A 25,607-nucleotide genomic window follows, 5' to 3' on the forward strand; every position below is an offset into this window, starting at 1 on the left:
TGCAGCATTTTCATCACTGAAGTGAACTGTCCTGTGTGATGCCAAGTGAAGGACCAGCAGGAGAGCACCCGTCCATGCCACTGGCACCACTGACACCCCAGGGAATGGGCAATGTCCCAGTGTTCAAACACTCTGGGAAACTGCACCATAGCACAGCCCACCAGGAGCAGACCCAGTTATTCTCTGTTCCCACCAAAGACAGCACACATGACAGAGGCTCCCAGCACCTGGCCAGTCTGGTACTAGTGAGCAACACTAGGTCAGGCACAACCACAGAAATGCACACCAATGTTTTACTTGTCCCATTTGCATGTGCAGGCTTCTCCAGTGGCAGCTACTGCATTCGTGACCACTGTCTCAGCTCCAGACCTCATGGGCAAAATTAGGTAGTACTTCCAAAAAGTGACCACTCAGTGCAACAAAGTGGTACCAGGTGAGGCTAGCAGACCTACTTTCCTTCATGCTCTGAGCTGGAAATTGCACTGAGGCTCTAGATGTGATATTGGGCACAGGTGTCCTCATGTGCAACCCAAAAGGCATACCTGTAATTCTGCCATTATTTTATCTCCTTCCTCTTCCTCTTCATCTTTTGCAGCTGGTGCTACAGCATGCCCTGTGCTCCGAGACAGTGCCTGGTCCTCTTTAGGGGCTTTGGACTGTGCTGTTTGCCCAGCATCCTCACTGCATTCCTACAAGGGGATGAGAGAGCACAGACAGATTACACAGCTGAGCCCTCCTGATGCAAAGCTAACACCAAAAATTCAGCACTACTGCAACTCCTCTCTTGCAAGGTCCCTCTTCCTGCTACTTCATCAGTTCAAAAGCAACCAATATTGCTGATGTGATTGTATGTTCACAGATTAAAAAGCTTCCTACACTGGACTTCCCACCACTTCCTTCCCTAGAACAGATGGGGAAAACAAGCCCAAAGAAACTAATTTGCAACATTTCTGTAAAAACACTCTCAAATCTGACCTGATCTTCCCCATCTGTTTAAGGCATGCTTTGCTTTTTTTTATTTTATTTTTAATCTTCTTACCACTTTAAATGAAAGCAGCCTGTGACTTGCCTTTGCATTGCTAGGAGATAAGAGCAGCAAGACTCCTGTAAACAGAACTGATCAAATCTTACTTGCTCATTTGGCCTAACAGAAGTGCATCCTGGTGAGCAGTTTCAGTAGCTCTCCAGGACACAGCTCTGCCTCAACTGATTTTGTGGTTTATAGGCCCAAGCCTGTGTCTTGTCTCTTTCCCCACCTCTCCTCAGGAGTCTGGCTGCCTAGAGTATGAATCACCAAACCTTGAGGGCAGCAGCCTCTTTTCTGGCTGTGTAGATGACATCTCCTGATCTGGTTGTGGTCAGTCCTGAGCCTGGCAGGTAACTGCGCCGCGGAGGTGGAGGAGGTGGAGACTTGCTCAGCTTCTCATTATCCTGCTCTCCATCAGGAGCTTCTTCTGCAGGTAAACAGAGCAGCACAAAGTAAGCACAGGTCAAAGAGAGGAAAATAGTATTTGCATACCTGCCTCAACTGGAAAGAAAAAAAGTCTGAAAAAAGGTCCTGTTGCTGAATATACGAACAGAATCACATTTGGTATTCAATGTAACTTGGAATGAAAGCAAACTGCTGTACTTGCACAGAGAAACTGGATCACTTCCCCCAGAATTTTTCAGCAAAACTCCTGTTCTCTAGGCCACTGTATGTGGGTGTAGCCATCGCTGTGCAAGTGGCAGAGCAGAGCACAGGTGTGCAGGAGCAGGTAAGGCACAGGCTCTGGGTGCCTCTTACAGACAGGACCCCTCAGCCTCCTTTGAGAGCAAGGCCACTGACATGGAGACAATGAGACACCAGCCTGGAGGCTTCTCATAGCTCTCAGCAATTCTGAAGCAAACAGCACACTGTTCTGCTCTGCCTGGGAGGTGCTGTAGGCAAGGTGCAAGGAGCTGAAGAGTTCTGTCCATCTCGTAGTTGGACACAATTAGCTAAGTTCACACAAAGGCTGAGTGGAAATGTAAGCAGTATTCTAGAGATGCCACCCTTGCTTTTCAGTGAGTCCTCTCATCTCTGAGCAGGGCAGGGGATCACCAGAGGCAACTGCACTTGCTCCTCTTCCTAGGGAGCATTTGTTTTCACTTAACTTGCCATAATTCCAGGAATGTAGAGCTTTGCCTTTGAATTACCATATGAGAGCCCTATACATGCTTTTCTAAGCCAAGAACATTCAAATACCAAATGCAAAGGCCAAGCAGAGCCAGCCTGAGGAGAGTCTTCCTAGAGAAGACCAGTTTCAAACTGGCATTGCCCCTGAGGATGCTGCCCCACCAGCTGTCCCTGGACAGCATTATTTCCAGAAGCAGCATGACCCAGCTCATGACCTGTCCCTGTGTGTTTCTGCTTACAGGCTAAGCATCATAAATATGGCAACAGCCACTGTTTTCACACCGCTGTTTACAGTGTTTGTTTCCAAGAGCAAAAGAATTACCTTTCTGCAGCTACTCAGTGTTATATAAACAGCTGGAATAAATATAATCCAGAAAGATAAAACATCCTGCTTTTGGGATTACCCAGCTGTTTAGGGCTAAGTGTTCCCTCTGGGGAAATTATTGCATAACTGCCCACTCCTGGGCCTCTGTCAGGCTCCTCCAACACTCCAGCTAGCCCTGGGGACTGGATGGAGCCCTTGTCTGACCCGGTCTCATCTTTTTTTCCTTCTTAGCTCAAATATTCTTTGAAGCTGCTTAAGCTTAAAGAAATGCTCAGTTGTATTATCTCCCTCCCTGGTTATCTGGCACTCACTTGCCAGATTGCAAGAGGAGTGAATTTCTAGATGCACTTTACATTAGACCACTTCTTTGGTCAACACACACCACTCAGTTTTTAATTACATCAGATGTACTTCTGCTGTAAAATGAGAGTAATTCTCTAAGACGGTGTTTAGCAGACTATGATGTAGGGCTTTTGCAAATCCCTACTCCTTTTAACGGGCACAACCCATTGCCCTCAAACTGGTAGTGACTCTGATTGCAAGAATTCCAAGTTTTTCCTCACACTTAATGAGAGCCAGGTTGGATGAGAGACACAGAAGGCACAAAGAAAACATGATTCTTACCATCTCATTCACATCTCTGAGACACTCATCCATCTCCATCCTCAAAATGGGAGATAAAAACACAGGCAAGAAATGTTGTCACTGAGTGTGGCAGGTGCACTGGTTATTGAAGGCTAATCCCTCTCACATCCCTTAGCTGGAGTCATTAAGGAGAGGCTGTGATGGGGTTTGCTCATGTCAGTGCAGTGACACTAGGCTGCACGTGAAACTTCAAAGATGGATTTCTATTCTATTTACTAAGCAATTATATTTCCCCAATATAAATGGGAAGGGAAAAAAAACTTTAGAGGAAAAAAATTGCAGGGAAGATCTTATTCTTTTTTTTTTTCCCCTCTGGCAAATTTAAAGAGGGAGGAATAAATGAACAAATCTAACCCACTAAGCCTGAGACTGTCCATAAACAAAACCTACACATTATGGAACCTTCTTTGGTGCCAAAGGGCTCAGCACTTCTGTGAACAAAATGGGAGTTGTCACCAGCTGTTTCACTAAACTGCAGAATTTTTCAACAGGCACAGAGAGATGGGAACTAATTGCTCTCACCATACAGACTTCTACTTGTACCAAAATAAATCCAAAAGGTTTCAGAGTAATAATGCCTGCCTTGAGGCAGACTCTGCAGTCAGATAAACTCTCCTTAATGGAAGTTACTGATCACTCACCACTTGCAAAAATCAGGGCATTCTCACATATGAAGGTACAAAAAGAGATGAAGGAGACCAATTTCTAATGTACATGATAGGAAAAAACACCCCCATTTTTCATGGAACAGTCTTGATACAATGTCTTAGTCAAGACATTAAAGAAATGTTTACAGAGTCATGTGGAAAACTGTGTAAAGTGTGTAATTTTACTTTGCTTTGTGCTTTGCAGAGACTAAAAAAAGAGTTTCTTCACTGGGAGAGGTTCTGTGTGGAGAATGGATGAGACAACACAATCTGGCAACATGATCTTTCTGGGTTCTGCAGCTGAGCCAACAGAGGGCTCTGCTCATTTATGGCCAACATTTTTTATGTATTGTATTGGTAGATAGGTGGTCTGTCTTTTCTTATACTGCTCAGTTTTCAAGTGTACAGCAGACTGGAACTGAACTTTTCATCCTGTCATAGAAGAGCTGAGTGGTATGTGAGATAGTTAATCAGATATTAAGGGAAAGTTTTGCTGTTCCTGTATTTATGTAACTATTGCAGGACTCATTATGCACAACAGAAGGCAAATGTCTCAATCTCATAAAACTTGTTCTTAAATCTGCTGGCTGCACACTGTGCAAAATTGTTACTCTAGAAGTGGATTAGTTAACTATGCAACTTAAAAACTCAGTTACTGTGCTCTGCACTTTTTAAGATGTCACAGCTCACTGCACCCATATGGTACTTATTTTCACTGACTTCTTCTATTTATGCCACACATTATACAAGCTAATTGTGTTGATAGCCAGTAATCTCACTGAAGGGTGCCAGAATTCTAAAATTATTTTATGAGGTTCAACAGAATTTATTTTAAACATGTATGTTGCAAAACATCCAAGAAGACAAAACTTGGCAGTGTCAAAGGTACACCCAGAACAAAATGCTGTATCTGAAAACACTGCTTCCAAATTCTACATTAATTTGTCTACACAACCCCTAGGGCATTGTTCTTCAGCTTTTTACCACGTTGGCATGCCAACATCTTGAGTGCAGCATGCAGCTCTGACCTCCACAGCTCCAGAAGGATAACGTGGGGTTAAACAAGGGTAACTAATCTAGCCTCTAGAGGAGGGAGCAGCTGGCCTGGATGGAGGGACAGAAAGGCTGGAAGTTCACAGTCTGAAGTCTGTGGGGCAGGAGAGATGCCCACTCCCACTCCAGGAGAGCTCCAGGACATGATAAAGGTTTGTCCACTGCCTTCATGATTTTATGAATGAAATGAAGAGCTGTTGTTTGCCAAACTGGAGAATATTAGAGCTATGGGGAACTCAGTGAAGGTGGTATGATACAGTTTAAAAGATATGCAGGAAAACTCCTTCACAAGATTGGGAGCTTGCTGCCACAGCAAGAGGTTGCAAATTGTACAAGTATAGAGGAATTGCTGGATAAAAGCTACAAAATGGATATGAAAAGGAAGAGATTTGGATATTCCCTTTGAAATCCCATGGGGGTGCTGGAATACCCTAGCAGACTGCAGAAGGCAGCTGGGTTCTGTGCTCCCCACACACAGCATCTGCAATTGCCTGTCAGAGACCGAGCTGGATGTAGCTGGGCAAGGATTTTACAGCTGATGTGTGTTTGGCTAATGGCATAAATCCAAGGTTTGGCTGAGGCATCTTTTTTGCTCCTTGGATTTTGAAAAAATTCAGACATGGATTTGTATGTTAAATTGTGAAAGAAAGAGGACTAGAAGGACATCTCACCATCTTGCTACCTCTAAGTAGCTCTACCTACATAATTCTAGTTCAGTATTAGTCTAAACCATTCTGTCCAGTAATGGGGACTTTCCATCCTCCTCACTGCCTCATGCAGCTTCAGCGCTTCACTTGCCTTATCTTTATGAGGTTTCTTCTTAATGCCTAACCTGGATTCTCCTCCTTGCAAGTGCCAGCTTTTACCAGTGTTCTATCCACACACAGCAAGTTATTCTTGCTTTTTAAAGCACATTTTTGTGTATTCAGAGATTGTTTTTCCTTCCTCAAGATCACAGCAATCCATAAACTGAAAACATTCTAAAAGCAGGAAAAATAACCTCTCCTTTCCAGATATGCAATTCTTTAGCCCCATTTACTCTAGCAAACCTTACCTGAGACTTCTAGCTTTTCTGCTGCATCTCCTTTAGGCAGGGCTGCTGGCTGGGGAGGCATCTCCAGGTTAGGAATGGACTTCATTATATTGGCCTGGGCCTCTTCCAAGAGCTTTTCAAATTCCTTTCCATTATAGTGATCAAGGTTTTGTCTTTTCTCTTCCCACTTCTTTTCAGCTTTCTAGGCAAAACCAGTAAAGCATCTATTTATTTTTCTGGTTTCCATTGTGACCACTTACTTAAAAATAAATTCCATGTGTAAACACTACAGGTCAGTATGGATAGAGTCTTTCAATTCTAGTCAACAACTAAAGGAGATGCATGAACAGTAATTGCACACTGTTCTGACTTGTTGGGCTAGATTTGACACAAACACATGCCAGACTGACAGTGGCCACTGCTCACTGAAGGAACAAAGGCCAAATTTAAATCTGGGTCTCTCCCTCACTACATCACACTGGTGATTAAAGTGCCTGTCTGTAATAAGTCACAGCAGTTCACCTCTGGGTTTTCCCACTGGAAACCACTGGAGCTTCACACTCTCACTTTCACTTCTCCATAATAAGGGATACGGAGATTTAAAGAGTGAACGAAATCCACGAATGCAAGTGTTGCCAGAGAATTATATGCTATTGGATAAAAATAAAGTATTCTAAAATTGCTAAAATAGAATTATGATTTTTTCAATAAAGATAATCTTAAAAACACAGTTACCTAATTTTGGTTACATGTAATTTTTCTGTTGCATTTAAAATCATAGAATAATTTGGGTTGCAAGGGACCTTTACAGGACATCTAGTCCAACTTTTCTGCAATGAGCGGGACAAAATCAGAGGGTATCTTCAGAAGTACAGTGTAATTAGGGGTTAAGTATATAAATCCCCAGAATGCATTTGAAAAGTCCCACCTGCAGCCTCAAGAGTGAGACTGGGAGCTCAGACCCAAAGAGAGGACAGCTGGTTGAGTGGAATACACCGTACCTCAATCGATACAGCTCGATTTCTGCTACTTGCACTGTGAATTTCCTCAATGAAAAGGCTTTGCATGGTGCTGCCATTGACAGAGACCTGTGCTGCGGGTGTGGGCTGGGCTCCTGCCGTGGGCTCTGGCGGGGCTGGGCTGGCTGAGGGGTGGCCCCCAGCTGTGGGCACAGCTTCACTGTGAGAGCCTGCAGAGGGAGAGCCCTGGGCGTGGGGCACCAGGGCTGCCGAGTGCTGGGACTGGTGGATGACAACGGGCGAGCTCTGCACGTGGTGGACGGTCATCGATGAGAAGGGGATGACTTCTGACTTGACTGATGACACCTGGGACTCGGATGGGACTGCTGGGAGGTTTGGCTGTGCGTGTCCCTGGGGGGGCTTGTGCTCCTCTTGGTTTTTCAGAGTGTCAGCTGCAGTGGGCTTTTCCATGGCAGAGTATTGCACGGCTTGGGATGGATCCACACCCCTCAGCAGTCCTTCTGTAACGTGTCTGCCAAGCCAGATGGAACACAACAGCACATGGTCAGCACACAGACCAGTCAGGAGCAATATGCAACAATAAACTCTTGCAAAGAAAAAGCACCAAAATCCAAACAATCAAAATAGTGGCTTTTTATTTCCCTGATGCCCTCAGCTGTATGATTTTATAGCTTTCTCTCAGAGCCAGGAGCTCAGAATTTTGAAGAGGCGACTCTAACTCAGATGGTTTTGCCTTCTAAGGTGTTTACAAACCTTCAGTGATGTACTGGCAGTTTCTCACCAACCCAGGAGTTACAGGGGGTTGATTTTAGAGTGAGAATGGAAATCAGTTGATTAAAATGTATACAATGTATCTAGCTAAACAAGAATTTCCTGGACTAGAAGCACAGAAAAGTGAAGCTACATACAATGAGAGGCAGCAGTCTGGCACTTTGTCAAAACAGAGCCTCAAATGAAGGTTCTGCATCACATGATACTTCATAAAGGTCTTTCCTGTCAAGAGTGTGGGGTAGGATGAGCTGAGGACATAAAGAAGCAACTATTTCTGGCAGCTAGCTGTGAAATGTCTGAGCTTCTGAGTGTTGCAAGCCATCAAATGCCATGAGTTTTCCCATTATTGAAACAGACTTTATGAGGCTTAATATGCAGTTCTGCTGCAAAAATTTTGGTAAAACTTTGGTATGCATAGCTTATTGTTCTATTTTTCTTTGCAAGACAGGAAATAAATGTAATAATTTTTAAGAAAAGAAACTAACATGAAAGGATATAGGCGTCTGTCTGCATTGAAAAATAAGTGATGGCTCTTAGAAAACTTGTTACATAAACCATTTCATCCATCTGCCAGTACTGCCAAATCCATTTTACATATGCTCCAGGATATATAGAAACACTGGCAACACTACATTCCTTAGAATAATGGTACTGACAACAGGCTCATAACTTACATTTTCCTGTAATGGAACTCAAATTGAGACCACTACCACTGACAGTTTTGAGCAGGAATTAAACCCAATGCCCACTGAGTTAAATAAATCAGCAATCATTTGCTGTTCAGATATTCTGACAAACATGGCTAAACAGTGGCACTTAGTGGACATTAATTTTTATCTAGTATTCCAGCTTTCTCTAATGCATCTTCCTTGCAAAGAAGAGAAAAAGAATTTGAAGTGTATTCTTTCAGAAGGTTTGCGATACCTTTATCCACTTACACTATTTTCCTATTTTATTTCTTACTGTTACATTTTAGGGAATGAACCTTTTGGTGTCAGAGAATGTTTCTGTTAGCTTAAATTGCTGTAAACACCTGAAGTTCATTAGCTCAGGTATGAGACTGTTGCCACTGGAAGTTCTCTCATCCAAGCACTTCCCAGATCTGGAAGTGCTGACTTGAGAGGCATTTAGTCTCAATTGTGAGATCTCAGTGACTGAGGCTGTTGGACTCACTGCACAGAGCACAGGAAAAGCTAATTTGATTTCCCTTGAGAGGGCTCTAGGATTAATCTATAAATACTGCAAGCAAGCTGAATTTCTCACACTTGCCACGGGCGAGGGGGAGAACACAAACCCAAAAGCTGTTCCAGCCCTGCTTGAGGAAATTCTTTAAACCTGAAGAAAAGGCCTCACCTCCTGAGCATGGTGAGGACATCGGTCATGCTGCGCACTCGTTTCAGCAGGCTGTCCAGCTTGTGGGGCTCCTCCTTCAGGAACCTCACAGCTTCCACCTCAATCCGCAGGATCGCTCGCATTTTGTTCTGCAATGTGGGGAACTCTCCTGCAAGGAAAACAATTGTGAGGCTGAGGAGGAAATTATGAGAGCCCTGGGCAGTAAAAGATGATTGGGTGAGTGTCAATTACTTGAATGTCTATCTCTCTCCAGGGGCCATGCAGCAAGCCCCCTAATCCCAGCTTTAAATCTTTTTGAAAGCCTCCAGATCAAAGGCAAAACTGTTCTCTGTGGTTAAAGGAACAGAAACACGAGTAAAAAGGAAAAGTACACACCTTTCAGGGTAGCAACAGCTTCTCCCACTTGACGCAAAAGAAAGGCTCCATCTTCAACGTCTTTCAGTGTAACTGTCTTGCTGGAAGCAGCAGAGTCCTTCTTCAGGTCTTCAACAAATGTCTCCAGCTCACTGGCAAAAGAAATAACATGGACAGACAATTTAAGCAGGACTTTGATATTGCAAGCAAATATATGTAAACAAATGGAGTAAACTAAACCACAAACTTCAACTGTGGCACCTTTAGATCTGACACCAGAGGCTAAACAAATGACAGGATACCATGAGGGGAGGTGAGAATGCTGGACGCTCACAGCACAAGAAGAGGCTTGCAGCTATCCCAAGTCATTGATTTCTGTGACAGGCTGCAGATGTGCAGAGATCTTGACCTCAGGGCAGCTGTGCTACAAAGGGCAGGTGGGCTGGTGAAACACACCAACAGCCAGCAGCCCTCTGGGACACAAGTGCTCGAAGGGGATAGACACTGTGCCACTACATCCAGTACTGTTTGTGTTTTCTCATTGTTGATGACATACAGAGGAATGCCCAATAGTTAAGAAACAACCCAAAACCTGGCACCAAAAGCCTCTTGATACAACCTTGTTTATCTGCCAGGTACTGCCAGACAGGACACAGGATCCTGTTTCTATGAACAGCCAGACTGAAACAGCAAGTGTGCATTGTGTGCAGCTCTTGCTCAGCACTTGGATTTAAGAGTGAATCACTTCAGATGTTTTTTCCAACCAGTGCCATCCTGTGCTCCATCTGGTGCTTCCTTCTCACCTTTCCCAACATTTCTTCCAGTCTTTTTATACTTCACATAAAATTTTGCAATACTTGAGACACATAAACTCTGGTTTTGCTTTGGAAGGAGCCATTTATTACCATCTGAACTTGAGACAACATTGCTTTACGTGGAGTTTTCCACAGATACATAAAATTTTGTCAAAAAACCCCAACCCCGAGATGATTTATGGGCAACGACACAAATACCCATGTAAACACCTTAAAAAGATCATCTCTTGAGTATCTAGGAGAAATTCACTTCTATTAAGATACCAAATTTACTCACAGGAATATTCTAGGAAGCAGTTTAATTGCAGACAGAAAAAATTGCAATGGAAACTCTGAACTGACAAATCAGCCACTCATTTGAACCTAACCTTGAGCATCATTTCTTGCATCCATTAGGGATCAGTTTTGCAATTGCTGTAAGAGAATCAAGGTACAAGAGGATTGGCAGGAAAGGGGTATGAGAAGCCTGCCCTCTGCACCATCTACAAGTCTTTCCACATATTTCCCTTCCACTGCCATGCAAAGCCAGTCATTTCCCAGACCCATCTTGGTGGGGAAGAAAAGTAGGTGGCCAGTAATGGGATAAAAATAAAGAAAATTCCTTACAGCACTACTGTACATGTAGGTCAGTTTAAATCAGAAGCACAGTCCCACAGAACAGTCCATGGCAACACAACAAACAGCATTTCTCATATACAGAGGAACAGAAGCAGGATCAGCATCTGAACATTAGGCATGCACAGCAAAGAGTTAATTTCAATCCAAAACAAAGAACTTCAGAAACTAAAAAATTACTTTGAACTGAGAATCATAAGCTGTGTCTGAACAGATCACAAACAAGTGCAGGTAAAGGATCCTGTTGCCACTTTCAGACCACTTCTCCCAGTGCCTCTGCCTTCAGAAAGCTGCAGGAGTCCTAATTCCCCCCAGCACACGCAGGCTTGTAGGAAACAATCCACTGGACCACACGATGGCAGCAAGGGAACACTTCTAAGGGTGTTTTTCCGGTGGAAGAGGCTGCTAAAACGCAGGTATCTGCTGTCTCTGCCTTTGCAAGAAAGGGCACAGACACACTGCAGCAGGAACTGCAGGAAGAATGTGGCCTGCTGTCACTGTCACTAAGGCAAGGGCTCCTGCTCTGCAGGACAGTGCTCAGCAGTCATGCCTCCTCCCTAGCCCTTGTGCCCTGGTATTGGCACTGAGGCTGGGCAGTGCTGCTTTGGGAATCATGGGGTATCCCTCCTCCCTTTTGCAGATCAGCCCTGGAAAAGCAGCTTCTCAAATATCTGCATCTACCAGGCAATAAAACAAATAAATAAAGATGCCTAAATTTGTTCATGTGTGGAAAGAAGAGAAAGGAAAACACAGGACAATATTACAATGTTAGAAGGACTTTGAGGTCACTGACAGTGGCCCACTTTCCCCTTTGTTCTTTGAGCAGAAATGGAAGGGTCATCACAAACCCCTTCAATTCCATATACTGTCAAACAAGACAAGTGATCATTACACTGCTTCGTGCTGCTAACTGCAAGGGAAAATAAACTTTATCCCTCAGGACCCAAAGACTGAAACAGATTTGGTGGTCTCTAGAATTCCTCTTCTCTCACTGGGGGAAACACTTGGCTTTACAGATTGGCCTGAGCAAATTAGCAAGACATGCACATTAATGCAGTTTCAGAAGGCTGATATAAGATAAACAAATTTTCTGCATCTATATTCTACTTGGAGAAGCTGAGGCAACCCCTGTGCTGTGATCTTCAGGCAAAAAAAGCCTCAGAGCATCTGCCTCAGACTGTAGTATCAGTAGAACAGGCTACAAAACAACTGACAAAATTAATGGTAACAAATCACCCAGACCAGATGGCATTTGGCCAGGAGTTCTATAGCAATCTGAGGTTGAAACAGCTGAACTATTAATGATAAGCATCTAACTTCTTGATTAAAATTGCTTTGAAACCAGATTAGTGGAAAGTCATAATTGGTAAAAATAATTTTTTTTTAATGGTATGGGGATATCCTGGGAACTGTATTCTGGTGAGACTGACACTTAGACAGGTGTGATGGATAGGTATCAAAATACAGAATAAACAATAAAGAATAAATGAACAATGGATAAATTTGCTGTGTTAGGTAGGAATTAACATGGTTTGCGTAAAATGAAGGTAAGTCTCACAAATCCACAAACAACAGAAGTCTGGGGACAAAGTATACCACAAAAGGCTTTCAGCAAGGTGTTTGAGGAAAAGCTTTCAAGAATGCAAAGTTGCCATGGACAAGAGGAAATTCTTTCATGGATAAAGCACTGAAGTAAAGATAAGGGATCAATGAACAGCTAACTCAATGCATGTACTTTGCTGGTGGGTTCCACAGGGACCACTGCTAGGGTTGGTGCTCTTCAACATACTATAAATAATTAAGAAAAAAAAGGATGAATAATATAACAACAACAACAAAAAAAGCTCAAAAGGCTACTATAATTATTCAGGGAAATGGAAATGAAAGGTGGCGGTACAGGACTGCAGATGGACCATGTGGTACTAACGGACCAGAAAACACCAAAGATTAAATTAACCCCTAATACCTGTAAAGTGTGCTCACGAGAAGAAGAGAAATTAAACCAAAATCAACCCCACCTAAAACCAATAACCTCCCAAAACCCAAAGGTTTTATATACAGTGATGATCTTAGAACTGATGATCATCTGTGAGATGTTGGATATTTGATGCAAAGCTCCCGTGGCACATGAGGACAGGGAGATCACACCATGCACAAGGTCACAGTGTGCCTGCATCTGACAAAGCTGCCGCAGGGCTCTCCTGTCTCCCATCCCCACCCCACAGCTGTGCACCAGAGCTAGAAAAGGCAAAGAGAAAGGCAAGAGGATGATGAAATGTAGAGAAAGGCTCCTAGAAGAAGGTTAGCTAAGCAGACTGAGACTTCTCAGGCTGGAAAAGGCATGAGTGGGGGAAAAGGCATGAGTGAGGGAAAAGGGAGTGGAAAGGGAGTGTCTATAACATAATGACTAGCATGGCAAGGGTGAATATTCTCCTGTGCATTATTTAAGACAGATGAACAATTCAAAAATAAACAAAAGAGATTCTTCTGATACACTTTCCCAAGTATCTGCTACTAGTAGCTCTCCCAGATTGCCAAGTGAAGTTTTGCTTTCATGGAGCATAGGTATTATTATTATTATTATTAGTATTATTATTATTAAAAAATCTGGTACTTTTCCTAACAAAGTATAAATTGTAAGCTACTATGGATTGTATCCAATTGAACAGATTGGATGTGGCTATAATTTAAATACTGTGCTTATAACTCCCTCCTATTAAAAGTGCTTAAAATCTACAATATTGAGTGGTCTAACATGCTTGTTATGACATAAATACTTCGTTACTCAATGTATCATAACATCATCATTTGTCCTTGGTCTGGTAAATCTTTAGTATCTACAAGTGCTATATATAACATCTCTAATGCTGAGTCAAAAGACTGGATTGAAAAAAAACCTACATATTTAATTCAGTGTATTTTACCGTCACAAGTGTACATAAACACTGTGTTTAACAGGTTTCATTAGATACCCTCTGAACTGTAATCCTGCTACAGTTGTGACACACATGGGCACACTTCTGCAGACACCATTATGAATCTGTTGAGCAAGCTTTCTGCTCAACAGAATGCTTGCTTTGAAATGCACCCCAACATTTCTGTTGTTTACACCATGAAACTGCCAATATGTTTATTTCCTTATTTCACAGAATGGGTAAGGTTGGAAGGCACCACAGTGGGTCACCTGGTCCAACCTCCCTGCTCAAGCAACAATCTCCAGTTGCAGAAGGAAGGACTTTTTAAGCTAAGATTTACCACCTAAGAGTAGTAAATACACTTTTGTGAGTATTGCAGTAATCCTTAGGCTCCCGTATCTCACATGAAGACAGTGCACTGATTTAGCCTTATGATTTAGGAAAGATCAAGAGGGTGACAGCTGAAATACTAAAAAATGGCAAATTTTGTGCCCTGCTGCTTTGCATTTGTTTGTATATCTGCAGTGGATCAGTTTAGTTGTAAATGCCTATAAAGAATATTAACCTTTTTCTCAGTAATGTCAGTGACATTTGATGTGTAATTTTGTGCTGTACGCTCTTACTATGAACAGCCACCAGCTGCTGAAATTATTGTTGTCAGATGTGCTTTGTTTTTGGGCTCTGGCCCTGCATATGAGCAAATACATGAAAAAGGAATCTCATTGGACACAATTGATTAAAAATAAATGTTTGTTTCTAGCATATCTCTAAAAGAGGTGAAGTGACATTTGAATGATTTAAGAAATTTTCCTGTAACTTTAACAAATGAAGTAGCACAGAAGTAGTAGAAACTATGGGAACAGGAAAAACTCCAAAACCTGGTAAAACAGAACCATATTGCAATCCAAGTCCTATCCTTAATGAACAGCTGTAACAGTGAATGCCATGGGCACTTGACCTCACTCTCTATCCATTTTATGAGGCAATGCCATAAACAGCCATCACACAAATTGCTCTTTCCATAGAGAACAGACAATCTAGGAACTTGGCAACAAGGTACACAGGAGTGAAGTGAGGAACAGGAAGGTCATTATTTAAGACTACAAACCAGCTGAGAGGATTAATTACACCAGCATGGACCATTACTGCACATTCAACCCTTCTTCACGGGACTCTCCCTTAGTAACACCCAACCTTCTCTTTACAAATGCACCTTTTTATTACAAAAAGTATTAATCTAACAACTTACTGATCAACAGGAAGGATTTACTCTCTTCAGCTGTCAGGAACTCTGGTTCTATGGCTCTTCAGTCATAATTTCCTGACAAGCTGACTAGAAATTTTTTCCTTATTATGGAACAATTCTTCAGGTGTGAAATAAATGTGGCAATGAGAAATAATTAGTTATACAACATCTTACAAATGTGAGTGTTAGAATTAAACTCTTTATTCATTTCAGCTTTATCTTGCCTCCTGCTGACTCTGAACTAAACCAAACAACTTGATCCCACCAGTCTTGGTAGGCCAAAGTTCTGGGGAAAAAAAACAGAATCTTCCAAAGGGTCTTTACATAACAACAAAACAAGGTACACAGTTAAGCACATGGAAACCTCAGTGAGTACCTTTTAGACAAGGACTGGCATTGAGGACTGTAATTAAAAACTTCACCGCTCTATTTGAGCTTCCCCTACCTCTCCCATGCAGTAGCCAAAGCACTTACTATTGAAATCTGATTTTTGTACGTTAAGCTAAACTCATTACCTTTGAATCCCTTTGCTCTTGAAGAAATTCCTCCCTCTTTCCCTAAAGCATATACATAAGGGTGAAGGGGAGAACTAGGGTAGAGGGAGGCTTTCAGAACACAGGGGTGGGCACAGTCCTTACAGCCATCCCTTCCTTTACAGGGGACTTCTGAAGAGGCTGAAACTCTTGGTACTGCTGGGATTTACCCAGTGGGCTGTGCAGAGAAGGACTCCCAGTCAGGACCAGTGAGCTGAACAACACAGACACAGTTTTACAGCCAATGTGATACACAGCAAGGAAACATAGCTAAAGCACCATATACAAAGGCAGTTCACCTGAAAACAGTGGTAAAAGTTTCTACTTTATGGAAGAAAAAGACAGGCAAAAGCAATAAATTTGAAGAGGTTTCTCAACCCACCATAGCTTCTTTACAATCTTTTCCTCCTCGCTGAGGTATTTCTGCCTCTCTTGTTCCACCAGGTTGCGCTGTCGCTGCACAGGATCTTCAAGCCTCTTCACTGTTTCGATCACTTTGCCATTGATTTCTAGCTCTGCTTTCTTCACCATTGCCCTCAGCATCTCCTGGTTCTGCAGCTGTTGCACAAAAGAAATCAACTTCAATTTTTCCTGCTTGACTGACATTCCTGGCAACAGAATACATTGCAGAGCTCAGAAGGTTGGGATAAACGCCATCCTACAGGGAGTGAGTGTTTTTACCTTCTCCTTTCCCTCTTTAGCTGTACCTATAAACATTACTCCATGTATATATATAACTTCCAGTTTCAAACTGATAAACAAAAGATGTTGGGATCAGTATATCACCTTCAATGCTTTACTTCTGCAAGGATTGTGGCCCCTTTATTCTGCTTGGTTCAACATGAATCAAGAATTAATTGCACCTCACAAGAATGCTGGATGCTTGACTTCCACTTTCCATCTATCTCACAAGCTCATGCATCCCACAGCCCATACGTGCCTAGTGGATAATCCCACGCATTAACGTCATGGCTGGAATGCACTGCTGTTTTCAGAATGGAGGTTTTCAGTCTCTCAAGTGGCAGAGGAAGGACTGTAACATGTGGTGTAATTTGGTACAGGCATACAGCTCATCTGCAATACATAAAACCTCCTTTACCCACCAGAAAAGCCTCCCTTTATAATATGGTGATTTTCTGAGAACCTCAAGTCACACCTTCTTTCTTGTCTTAGCCTAATGTTAAGTAACTCAAGCATTAATTGTCTTGCTGGTAGTAAGCTCACAGAGCAAAACAGAGGTAAGAAGGCAAACTAGGCTGTACTCTTCTGTGGGTAGCCCTGGAGCAGCTATGAGCCACGCTCACAAACCAAACCTGTTTAAGCCTGTTACGCAAATCACAAGATCCAAAGTGATAAGCAGGTCTCCACCTAGTCACAGCTTCAGGATACAGGCAACATGAACACAACTCTGTTAGCCCAGGAGCCATTTCATATTGTAAGATTTTAAAAAAACACCTGTGTTAATTTGGGACAAAGTTTCCATTTTAAAACTAACACTTGAACTGTCAGCTGTCTTCTAAACATCCAGGCTTAACAGCCAAATCACATTTAACACACAAAATAAACCCATGACCTAACAGGAAGAATCACAAAAATAGGATATCTATAACACAGTATAATGTAGTAAGCCTTCTTTAAAATCTATTTAAGAAAATTCATGAGAATAAAAATAAAAGTGCCTTTGGGGACAATTCTTTCCAACCAATATGGGCATGAGAGAAACAAACTCAGTTCCTCACTCATGACTCTTCAGTCCCTGTGCCTGACTCTCTTACTCTCTTCTGCAGCTACACAACTGTTATGAGAGGGAGGGTAACACCTCACTGCAGGGGTGTGTGTGCCTGAAATCTGAGCTGTTACAAGCAGGAGGAGTTAGCTCAAAATTCAGCTGAAGAGATGCGTCAGCAATTACTGAAAAAATGAAGCTGAAAAACATTTCAACAGCACAGAACTATATAAATAATAGCTAGATTATTTTGAAGACAATATATATTTTGTATGTGTATTTTCCCCATGATGGGATTCATGTTTGGATTTGATAAATTACAATCTCTTACTGCAAGGCCAGCACAACTACCTGAGATACATACCTCTTTTATTGTGTCATATTTTCAAGTAGGAAAACCTAAATGAATGAATAAATGAGTGAATGAGCATCTAACAACACTTCAGTCACACAATTTATTCCCAGCTCTTTTAAAAAGTGGGGAAATTTGATACATGGAAGTGAGTTAGGATCTGTGAAACAACTGATCCGAGGTCAGAGAGAAGGTCAGTAACGAAGTTAGACTTAAGTCTCAGGTGTCCAGAATTTAAGTCCTTGATGCTCCTCAGCTGGTAACAGGGACTTCCACTAATAGCAAAACTGAGTATGTGTGAGTGTGTGAGGTTGCGAAATGGCAGGCACATGGTTTTTCCTATTAGGGGGGATATGCAGAGGAGCTATATTTATTGTGGTGATGTGTACAGCTAAGGTGTTTGTCACCTCCATTTATGAAGTGCTTGAACAATACCAGGAAGTTTCAGTCATAAAAGTTCACCTATTTCTGATAATGAGGACAGGGAACAAAAATGTAATACAGCAAGATTTCAAAAAATCTTCTATGTTGAGGACTTACAAACCTCAGTGTTCGGAGTGAGCTCTTTCATTTTGGGACATGACTCAATCTTGGTATCAAAGAAATGTTTTTACTATTTCTATGAAAATTCATGCAATAATTGGCTAGTTATGGAAAACTGGAGTTTGTTCATGCCTGGGGAACAGGGTCAAAAGATGAGAAGGGAGAGGTACATATGGGTTCAGAGAGACAAAAGAAGGAACTGTGGGAGGGGAGCAATTGTGTCAGTCAGCAGCCAAAGGACAGCATGAGGCAGGGAGAGCAGGAGCAAGAAGGAGAAAGCACTCTCTGGCCATCCATTTACCTGTGTGCTCTGGAACTGAACTTCATTCTTATCTTTCTTCTGCAGCAGAATCAGATGTGAGACCCCCTGGCTAAGTGCACACCCCATTTGCCCCTCTGACACCTCTGTTAGTTGCTCCACCATCTCAAGCAAAAGATGTTTTATGGATCTGCCATAGTTATTCTGGTTTCACAAGATAGAACCTTTTGTACTATAAGCTTGCTTGAAAACAAGCCAAATAATCTTAAAGATTCATACTTGAAGAGTCTTTCTTGAAGCAGTACTGAAGTTCTAAAGGCACATGCTAAAAGTAAGGAAAACCAATGCAGGCTTTCCTGTCACCAACAAATGGGAATTTCTTGCTAATTTGAGTTACCTTACCTTATAACTGCAAGCAGCAAGCAAACAGAAATTTAGCATGCTTTTTTTGAATTCTAGCATCCTCTCATACATTCCTTACCCTTGGTTCTCACTTTCACCTCACCATTCTCTCCAGATACCTTCCTTGCCCCTCTTCTTCATCTTGTGCTTCAGCCATTACTTGTCACTGCTCTCACACAAGCACCCCAGCTCTGCCTCTGGTACCTGCTCCAAGTATAATCTGATAACTAGTTCATTCACTTTGAACCAATAATTATCTATGAGACAGGTAACTAGAAAACCAAGTATTGGTTCACAACCCTGCTCCTCATTAGGAGGAGCACGACCTGCCCAGTGGGAGCCTCCCACCTCCCCATGAACTCCAGAGCACAGACACAAACAGGAGCTGGCTGCCTGCAGCTCAGCACCTCTGTAGAATCCAAGTATCTAGCTTCTGAAGTTTGTTACCATATACTGATTAAAGGTAGCAGCTCCAGTTCTATAATGCAGCTCAAATATATATCAATTTCTAATTCAAAGTTACATTTGTGAAACTGAGTATCATATACCATTTATGACAGTGTTGTTATTACATTCTCTGTCCTTTCTGCAGCACTCACTTCCCTGCAAACAGTGCACTGAGGGAAGGAAAAGCAGGCATGCACACACATTCCTAATAGGGAACATTAATCATATCTGTGTTCCCTTAAAGTGAGTTCAGTAAAGGAAAGAAGGAGTAGACAAAAAAATCCAGTGCACATATAAGATAATGATATAAACCATGTACATATACTCCAAGGCTTGTTTCAAACCTGCTACCAAGAGTTCTCTATACCTGGGAGCACAGAATGAACAACCCCACTAAGTCATCATGGGCTCAATTCTTACCAGTGAGAAATCCATTCAGGACAAGGCTGTGTTACAGCCCATCTCTGGCACTGAGGAAAACTCCAGAGCACCATGAAACAAGTCTGTCCTGAATGTCTCTGAAAATCAGAGCACTCAGAACATGCAAGTGTAGCAGCAAGAAGTGTATACAGCCTCTAGCAACAGCCATGAGGTAAATGTCTGTGTGCCAAGAATCTCTGTTCAAAATCCAACCACATCTTAACTTTTTGGTGGCATCTTACATTACATGTTTATCCGGTGTGTGAATCAATACATCTGGATCCCTTGCTGCTGGATATGGTTTAAAATGAAGATTTTGCCAGCACAAACAAAGGATACACAAATTAATGGGTCTTTTCTATCATGCATTTCTCTGATTCTATTAAAAAAATTAGTATGAACTTACAGCGGTAACATCAATTGAAAATTAAACAATAGACATTATTAAACATAGTTTTATGTCCTGTTTCTTAGTTATCCTGCCAAATTTTGTGCCTGTATTTTTCTGAAGTGTTTCTTCTAGTCTGTCACTGTATAAAAAATTCACACAAACAGGAACAAACTGACTGCCAGACCAGGAGAAACAGTGAAATTGAAAAATAGGAAGCACTGTCAAACATGAAATGAAAACAATCTGGGAAACCAGAAAAAATATTTTTTCCCTTCTACTTATAATTATTTTTGGAAAAATGTAGCACAAAGTATTTTATTTAAAATGTGATATTGCAACACTCTTCAGTTTAAAACACTGCCTGTTTCACTTGCTGCCCTACAAACTGTGAGCTTTTTTCAAGATAGCTCAGGAATGCCATGACAGAAACTCTCATCAATGGATTTATGTGTAACATACCAAAGTTTCCCTTGAGCTACAGGTTCTGCCAGCTGACTATCAAAATCGTCTCAACTTCCCACTAATTCAATGCGCCAAGTTTGCTATAATTTCTGAATTAAGGAAAGCCAGCCAGAGTCAATGAGCACACTTGGGATATGTCCTTTTTCCCTTCTCAAGACCTCCTTGGCAGCACTGATTTGTGCAGATGGTAGAAATTCCTTCACTCCTGTGTGCCACAATGTTATGTCTGATCACAAGCAAGGCTTCTGCCCCGGGCAGGGCCATGGAGACAAAGCTCAGCCTGGGAAATGCCACCTCCTTGGTGGGCAGCCCTGTGGGAAGGATGAGCTCCCTGCCTCCAAGCAGCACCGCAGCCTCCAGCCACGTTCTGAGGCCACATGCTGAGCACAGCTGGGGACCAGACCCAAGGCATTTGCCAAGAGCTGCATTTGGCACGTGGTGTGGAGGAGGACAGAGGGGCTGCAGGGGTTTGCAGCACAAATGTGGAAAAATATGCACTTACACATAATGTGCCAGGGCAGAGATCACATGCCAGTGTCTTCAAATGAGATGAGGAACACAATGGCTGGCACGTAGGCAGCACTGCTGAGAATAGCTTTGGAAAGGGACATTTGCTTTTGGAGCATACTCATCCTAAACTGAAAATTTAATACAGGGGACCTGTACCACAGGCAGAAGTCACCGGACCCAACTCTTTGCTCCAAACATCTTCTGCCATCTCTGCCTTCCCAGCAAACAGAGCACAGGACGTTGTCACAGAACCTTCAGTTGGACACATTTTCCTATACTGATGTTTACCTCACCCTTCTGCTCCTTTGCTCGATGACAGGTTCATAATTTAATTTCCTTTAGATAAGGAGGTGAAGGTAAAACATGCTCTGAATTCTGATTTGCATTATCATTATTTTGTTCTAAAATTTATCAGCAAATCATACGTGATTGACATGGTACCATAGCCCTGGTTACAAAACCAGCAGCTGCAGCCCTACAAGAGCTAACACATGATGTCACTTTCTGGGTAAGGAGGACTGGCAGAGTATTGTGGCTTCCCCCACTGTCCACTTTGCCTTACAAGAAAGTGCTCTGCCTTCTTTTCCATCTTCTGAGACAATACACAGTGCTCTTCAGTTTCCAATTAAGTAAAAGGCTGAAGACCTGTACAGCTGCATATGCTTATTTTTACAGTGTCTGAGATGAACAGCATATATTTATATTTGCAGCATGACTGTATGTGCCAACATACTATTTTTGTTAACTGTTCATTGGTTGTATTCTTTCTTGCAGGTTTTGAGGTGTTGACATGTATTGGGAAGGTATTGTTGAAACCTGAGTGTAAGTGGGACACAACAAACCTTCGCAGCAACATTTGAAATACCATTTTTTTTTCTTACTGTTCAAGTTGGCTGTTTTTCTGGATTCTGTAAATACAGGACTCAAACTCTGGCTTAATGCATATCTACTGATCCTCAGCTACATTTGGGTTTCCTGACATCAAAGTTGTTTATTCAGGGACTTAAGATCTGTCTCAACTGTAAACAGTATGGAGCAGGAACATGGTTCTTCTGACATGTTTATACAGCACATAGCATAGCAGGATCCAAACTGTAATCACAGACTTGATATTATTGTAATATAAATACTGCTTTAATGTATAGAGTCATCCAACAAAGCTAGAAATTTTTTTTCCTCAGTATCTGAGCAGCAGTAGTTTAACTGAGCTAATTCTCACACCTCGAGGACTATGCAAGCTTTTGTGTCTGCAGTACTTGCTTTTGTGTCTGCCCTTTGCTAGAACTCTGTTACTGAGACTGTACAAAAGGTAAAAGAGAGAAAATAAGAGAGAAGGAAGGAGGAAAGAAGGCATTTGCTGCCAAGCCACCTTTTTTCCCAGCATTGTCCAGGTAACCATACCTGTAGCTGCTTCATCTGGTGCAGCTGCAGCCGCAGATCCGACACGCTGCGTTTCATCCCGTGCAGGCTGAGCTGCATTGCTGGGGCTCCAGCGGGGTGGTGGGTGACAGCTGGCTCCACAGCTCCCAGGGCATTCTTCCCCCCAGAGATGGTGGCAGCACCTGCAATAAGCAGCAGCACAGGTTGAGTTCGCAGCAGAGAAGGTGAAAACGCGATCCCTCCTCTGCCTACTGAATCCACAGGTATTTCACACAGGTGGACGAGAAAAGCAAATGTTGGATGCCAATGCCCAGTACTAACAGGGACTGGCACCTCCTTACCCAATTGATATATAGTTTTTTTAAGCCAAGTCTCATAAGCTCTTAGACATTTATATTACACCTAAAATAGCTTAGCTACTTAAAAAAGCATAAAATTAGTAAAATAGCTTTTGTAGTAACGTTAAAAACAAAAACAAATTAATAAAAAGCAAAATTAACAAAAGTCTTTACAAAAATAAACCAAGCCAAGCGCTAAATGTTCTTGGTCCTAGTAAAACACCTCACAAAAGCAGTTAGTTTTTTTGTTCTCTTCTTTTTCTAGTACATTGCTTAAGCAATACTTTTTAGCTCTTGTCCAATTAGCTATCCTTAAGTTTAAAATAAAGTCCCTCGAATCCTATAAAGTGTCTTTTTACCTAATTAAAAAAAAACTTCTATGCTTTTTAAAAAACCAAAAAATAGTTTTGTCACTCTGTGAACAAAAAGCACATTCCTATACAATATATTTTGAGGGAAGCCTGCACAGCATCAAGGTGTATCTGTGCTGGAACCTCAGTTCTACCAGAGCACTGCATTACTCCAGGGCTGCTTTCTACCACATGCAGTGGAGAGGGGATAACAAGTTATAACTGCAGATGACATAAAACAGCAACAAATCAAATTGGTTCTGAAAGTAACTTCAGGACTGTCCTCCCAGGAGATGTCTGAGACCAAGCGGATGTAAATTCATTCACAGGACTCCTGAACTACATATTTGTTGATTAATCATCACAGGAGATGGATTCAGTCAAGCTGCCAAACATGGGGAAAAGACTTCTATAGAAAATCTTGCTTCACTGCTTAGAGGACAACTGCATTATTTCTAGCAGGTACCTCCAGCAGCAACCCTATAAAACCAGAGGAATTAAATGATGGTGTGCCAGAGGCTCTCCAGCCATGCTGCATCCACCCACTCCCTTTTAGTCTGTCAGAAAGGAATACAGCATAACACAAGGAAATGAGCCGAGCCACACTCTGAAAATAATGATTGTTGTCCTCACAAAACTTTCTTTGTTAAAGAATGCTGTTCTTCTGCATGGGAACAATGCCAGTCTTGTTCTTTTCAGTCTCAAGTGCCTGGGAAGAAGCTCTCTTTAGACAGAACAAGCAAATTCCAGCTCATCAGGTACTAGAAATGTCAGCTCCTTCTCACAATTTGCACTTACACACCCATATTCTTCAAATTTTTTTCCTAGTGTGTCCCTTCCCACCCCCCCCCCCAGCAGACAAAATGACAGACCATCAGTACAACAAACTTCATTTTTAAGTCCAGTACTTTGTAGTCCTGCAAACTCTTCCCATCACACTGCCAAATCCACCTTATTCCTTGATCCCAAATGGCACAGATGGCTGCTGCTCCCTGAACGACAGCATTAACTGGCCCTCACTACAAGAAAGACACTGAGAGGTGGACCATGTCCAGAGAAGGGCAACAAAACTGGTGAAGGGTGTGAAGCACAAGTCTAATGAGTAACAGCTGATGGAGCTGGGGGTGCTCAGTCTGGAAAAAAGGAGTCTCAAGGTCCTTATTGCTCTCTACAACTGCCTGAAAGGGAGTTGGAAGGAGGTGGGAGTTGGTCGCTTCTCCCAGGTAACAAAAACTAGAACAAAAATAAATGGCTTAAAGTTACAGCCAGGGAGATTTAATATTAGGAAAAATTTCTTCACCAAAAGGGTCATCAAGCATTGGAAGAGGCTGCACAAGGGAGTGGTTGAGTCACCATCCCTGAAGGTATTTAAAAGATGTGTAGATGTGGTGCTTAGGGACCTGGCCTGGTGGTGGACTTGGCAGTGTTAGGTTAATGGCTTGACTGGATGATCTAGAAGGTCTTTTCCAATCTAAATAATTCCATGATTCTATTCTATGATTAGGTCATTCCCTACTTCAAATTCATCCTTCTCTATGATGAAAAAAAGAAATCTGAAGAAACAGAAAATAGCTCATCAATGGATTTACACAGGGATTTTGGTCATCATCCGTTCCCACAAGCACACATTCTATCCAGTTTAATGAAATCAAACAAAAACCAGCGTTGTGAGCTTTGCCTGCCGAAGACAAATTTTCAGTGCACTAAAGAGCATGACACATCTTCTGACTGGAATGAGTACAACTCCCAGAGTGGGAAGTTCTCTCCCATGCTCTCATCCCTCGTAGTCTTTTGAACTATTCCTCCAAATGTGCCTGAGTACAGCTCAGCACAACAACACAGTTATTCCTTTTCCAACAGGAATGGATACCTCAAATACAACCTTTGCAAAATTCATCTGGGGGAAGCACTCTTAAAGGATGGACATCACACCAGCCTATTTTTATTTTAAAAAAAAGGTTTTTAGGAATCATGTTTGTTACTTTACCTTCATTTGCAATTCTGCTCAATAAAAGCACAGGCTGGATCCATGCTACATACAGTGTGCCATGCTATGAGCTTCTGGAGACATGCTCAGACAAAAAGCTCTTCTGGCTTGGTGCAGGCTGTTGTAATGCTATACCACCCCTGAACCTGCTCCAGCTAGATCTGCTTGGTGCTTCAACAACAGCACTCGTCATTACACTGCTGAGCAAGCTGCTGCACATTTTTGCTATACTCCAGTATGATTCAATGGTCTCTTGACTTTCAAAGAGCTCCTTAACAGAAAGCAACACTCAAGAAATAAACAGTCCTTGTTCACTGCCATTATGTACCCACTCCACGTTTCAGTCTAATGTATGCTCATACTTATCTGTCTACATGTACACTGCAGTTTCTCCTACAGTCAAGCATCTATTTCCCTCTCACATGCACTATTTTTTGCCTTTTTTGTTTAAGAGAATGGTATTTAGTTCATAAACCTTACAGACAGAAACCACCAGAGAGTCTGAAAAATGTGGATAAGCCTCCAAGAGTTCTGATCCCTAGCCACAAATCTGGACTATTTTTGAAAGCACACCTACCTTTGTGCTGTTCTTTGCCT

General features: G+C 42.2%; 1 protein-coding gene across 1 annotated transcript in view; it reads right to left on the reverse strand.

The window, feature by feature from the left end:
• The window catches only part of KIAA1217 (KIAA1217 ortholog), a 176,256-nt gene that overhangs the window by 9,248 nt on the left and 141,401 nt on the right, over positions 1-25,607 (reverse strand). Inside the window, 8 exon segments of the mRNA XM_030943482.1 lie at positions 543-689; positions 1,300-1,454; positions 5,883-6,063; positions 6,863-7,352; positions 8,966-9,113; positions 9,341-9,471; positions 15,826-16,001; positions 22,357-22,517. Coding sequence (XP_030799342.1) covers positions 543-689; positions 1,300-1,454; positions 5,883-6,063; positions 6,863-7,352; positions 8,966-9,113; positions 9,341-9,471; positions 15,826-16,001; positions 22,357-22,517 — 1,589 coding nt within the window.

The sequence above is a fragment of the Camarhynchus parvulus genome, chromosome 2, assembly GCF_901933205.1.
Source record: "Camarhynchus parvulus chromosome 2, STF_HiC, whole genome shotgun sequence".
NCBI lineage: Eukaryota > Metazoa > Chordata > Aves > Passeriformes > Thraupidae > Camarhynchus > Camarhynchus parvulus.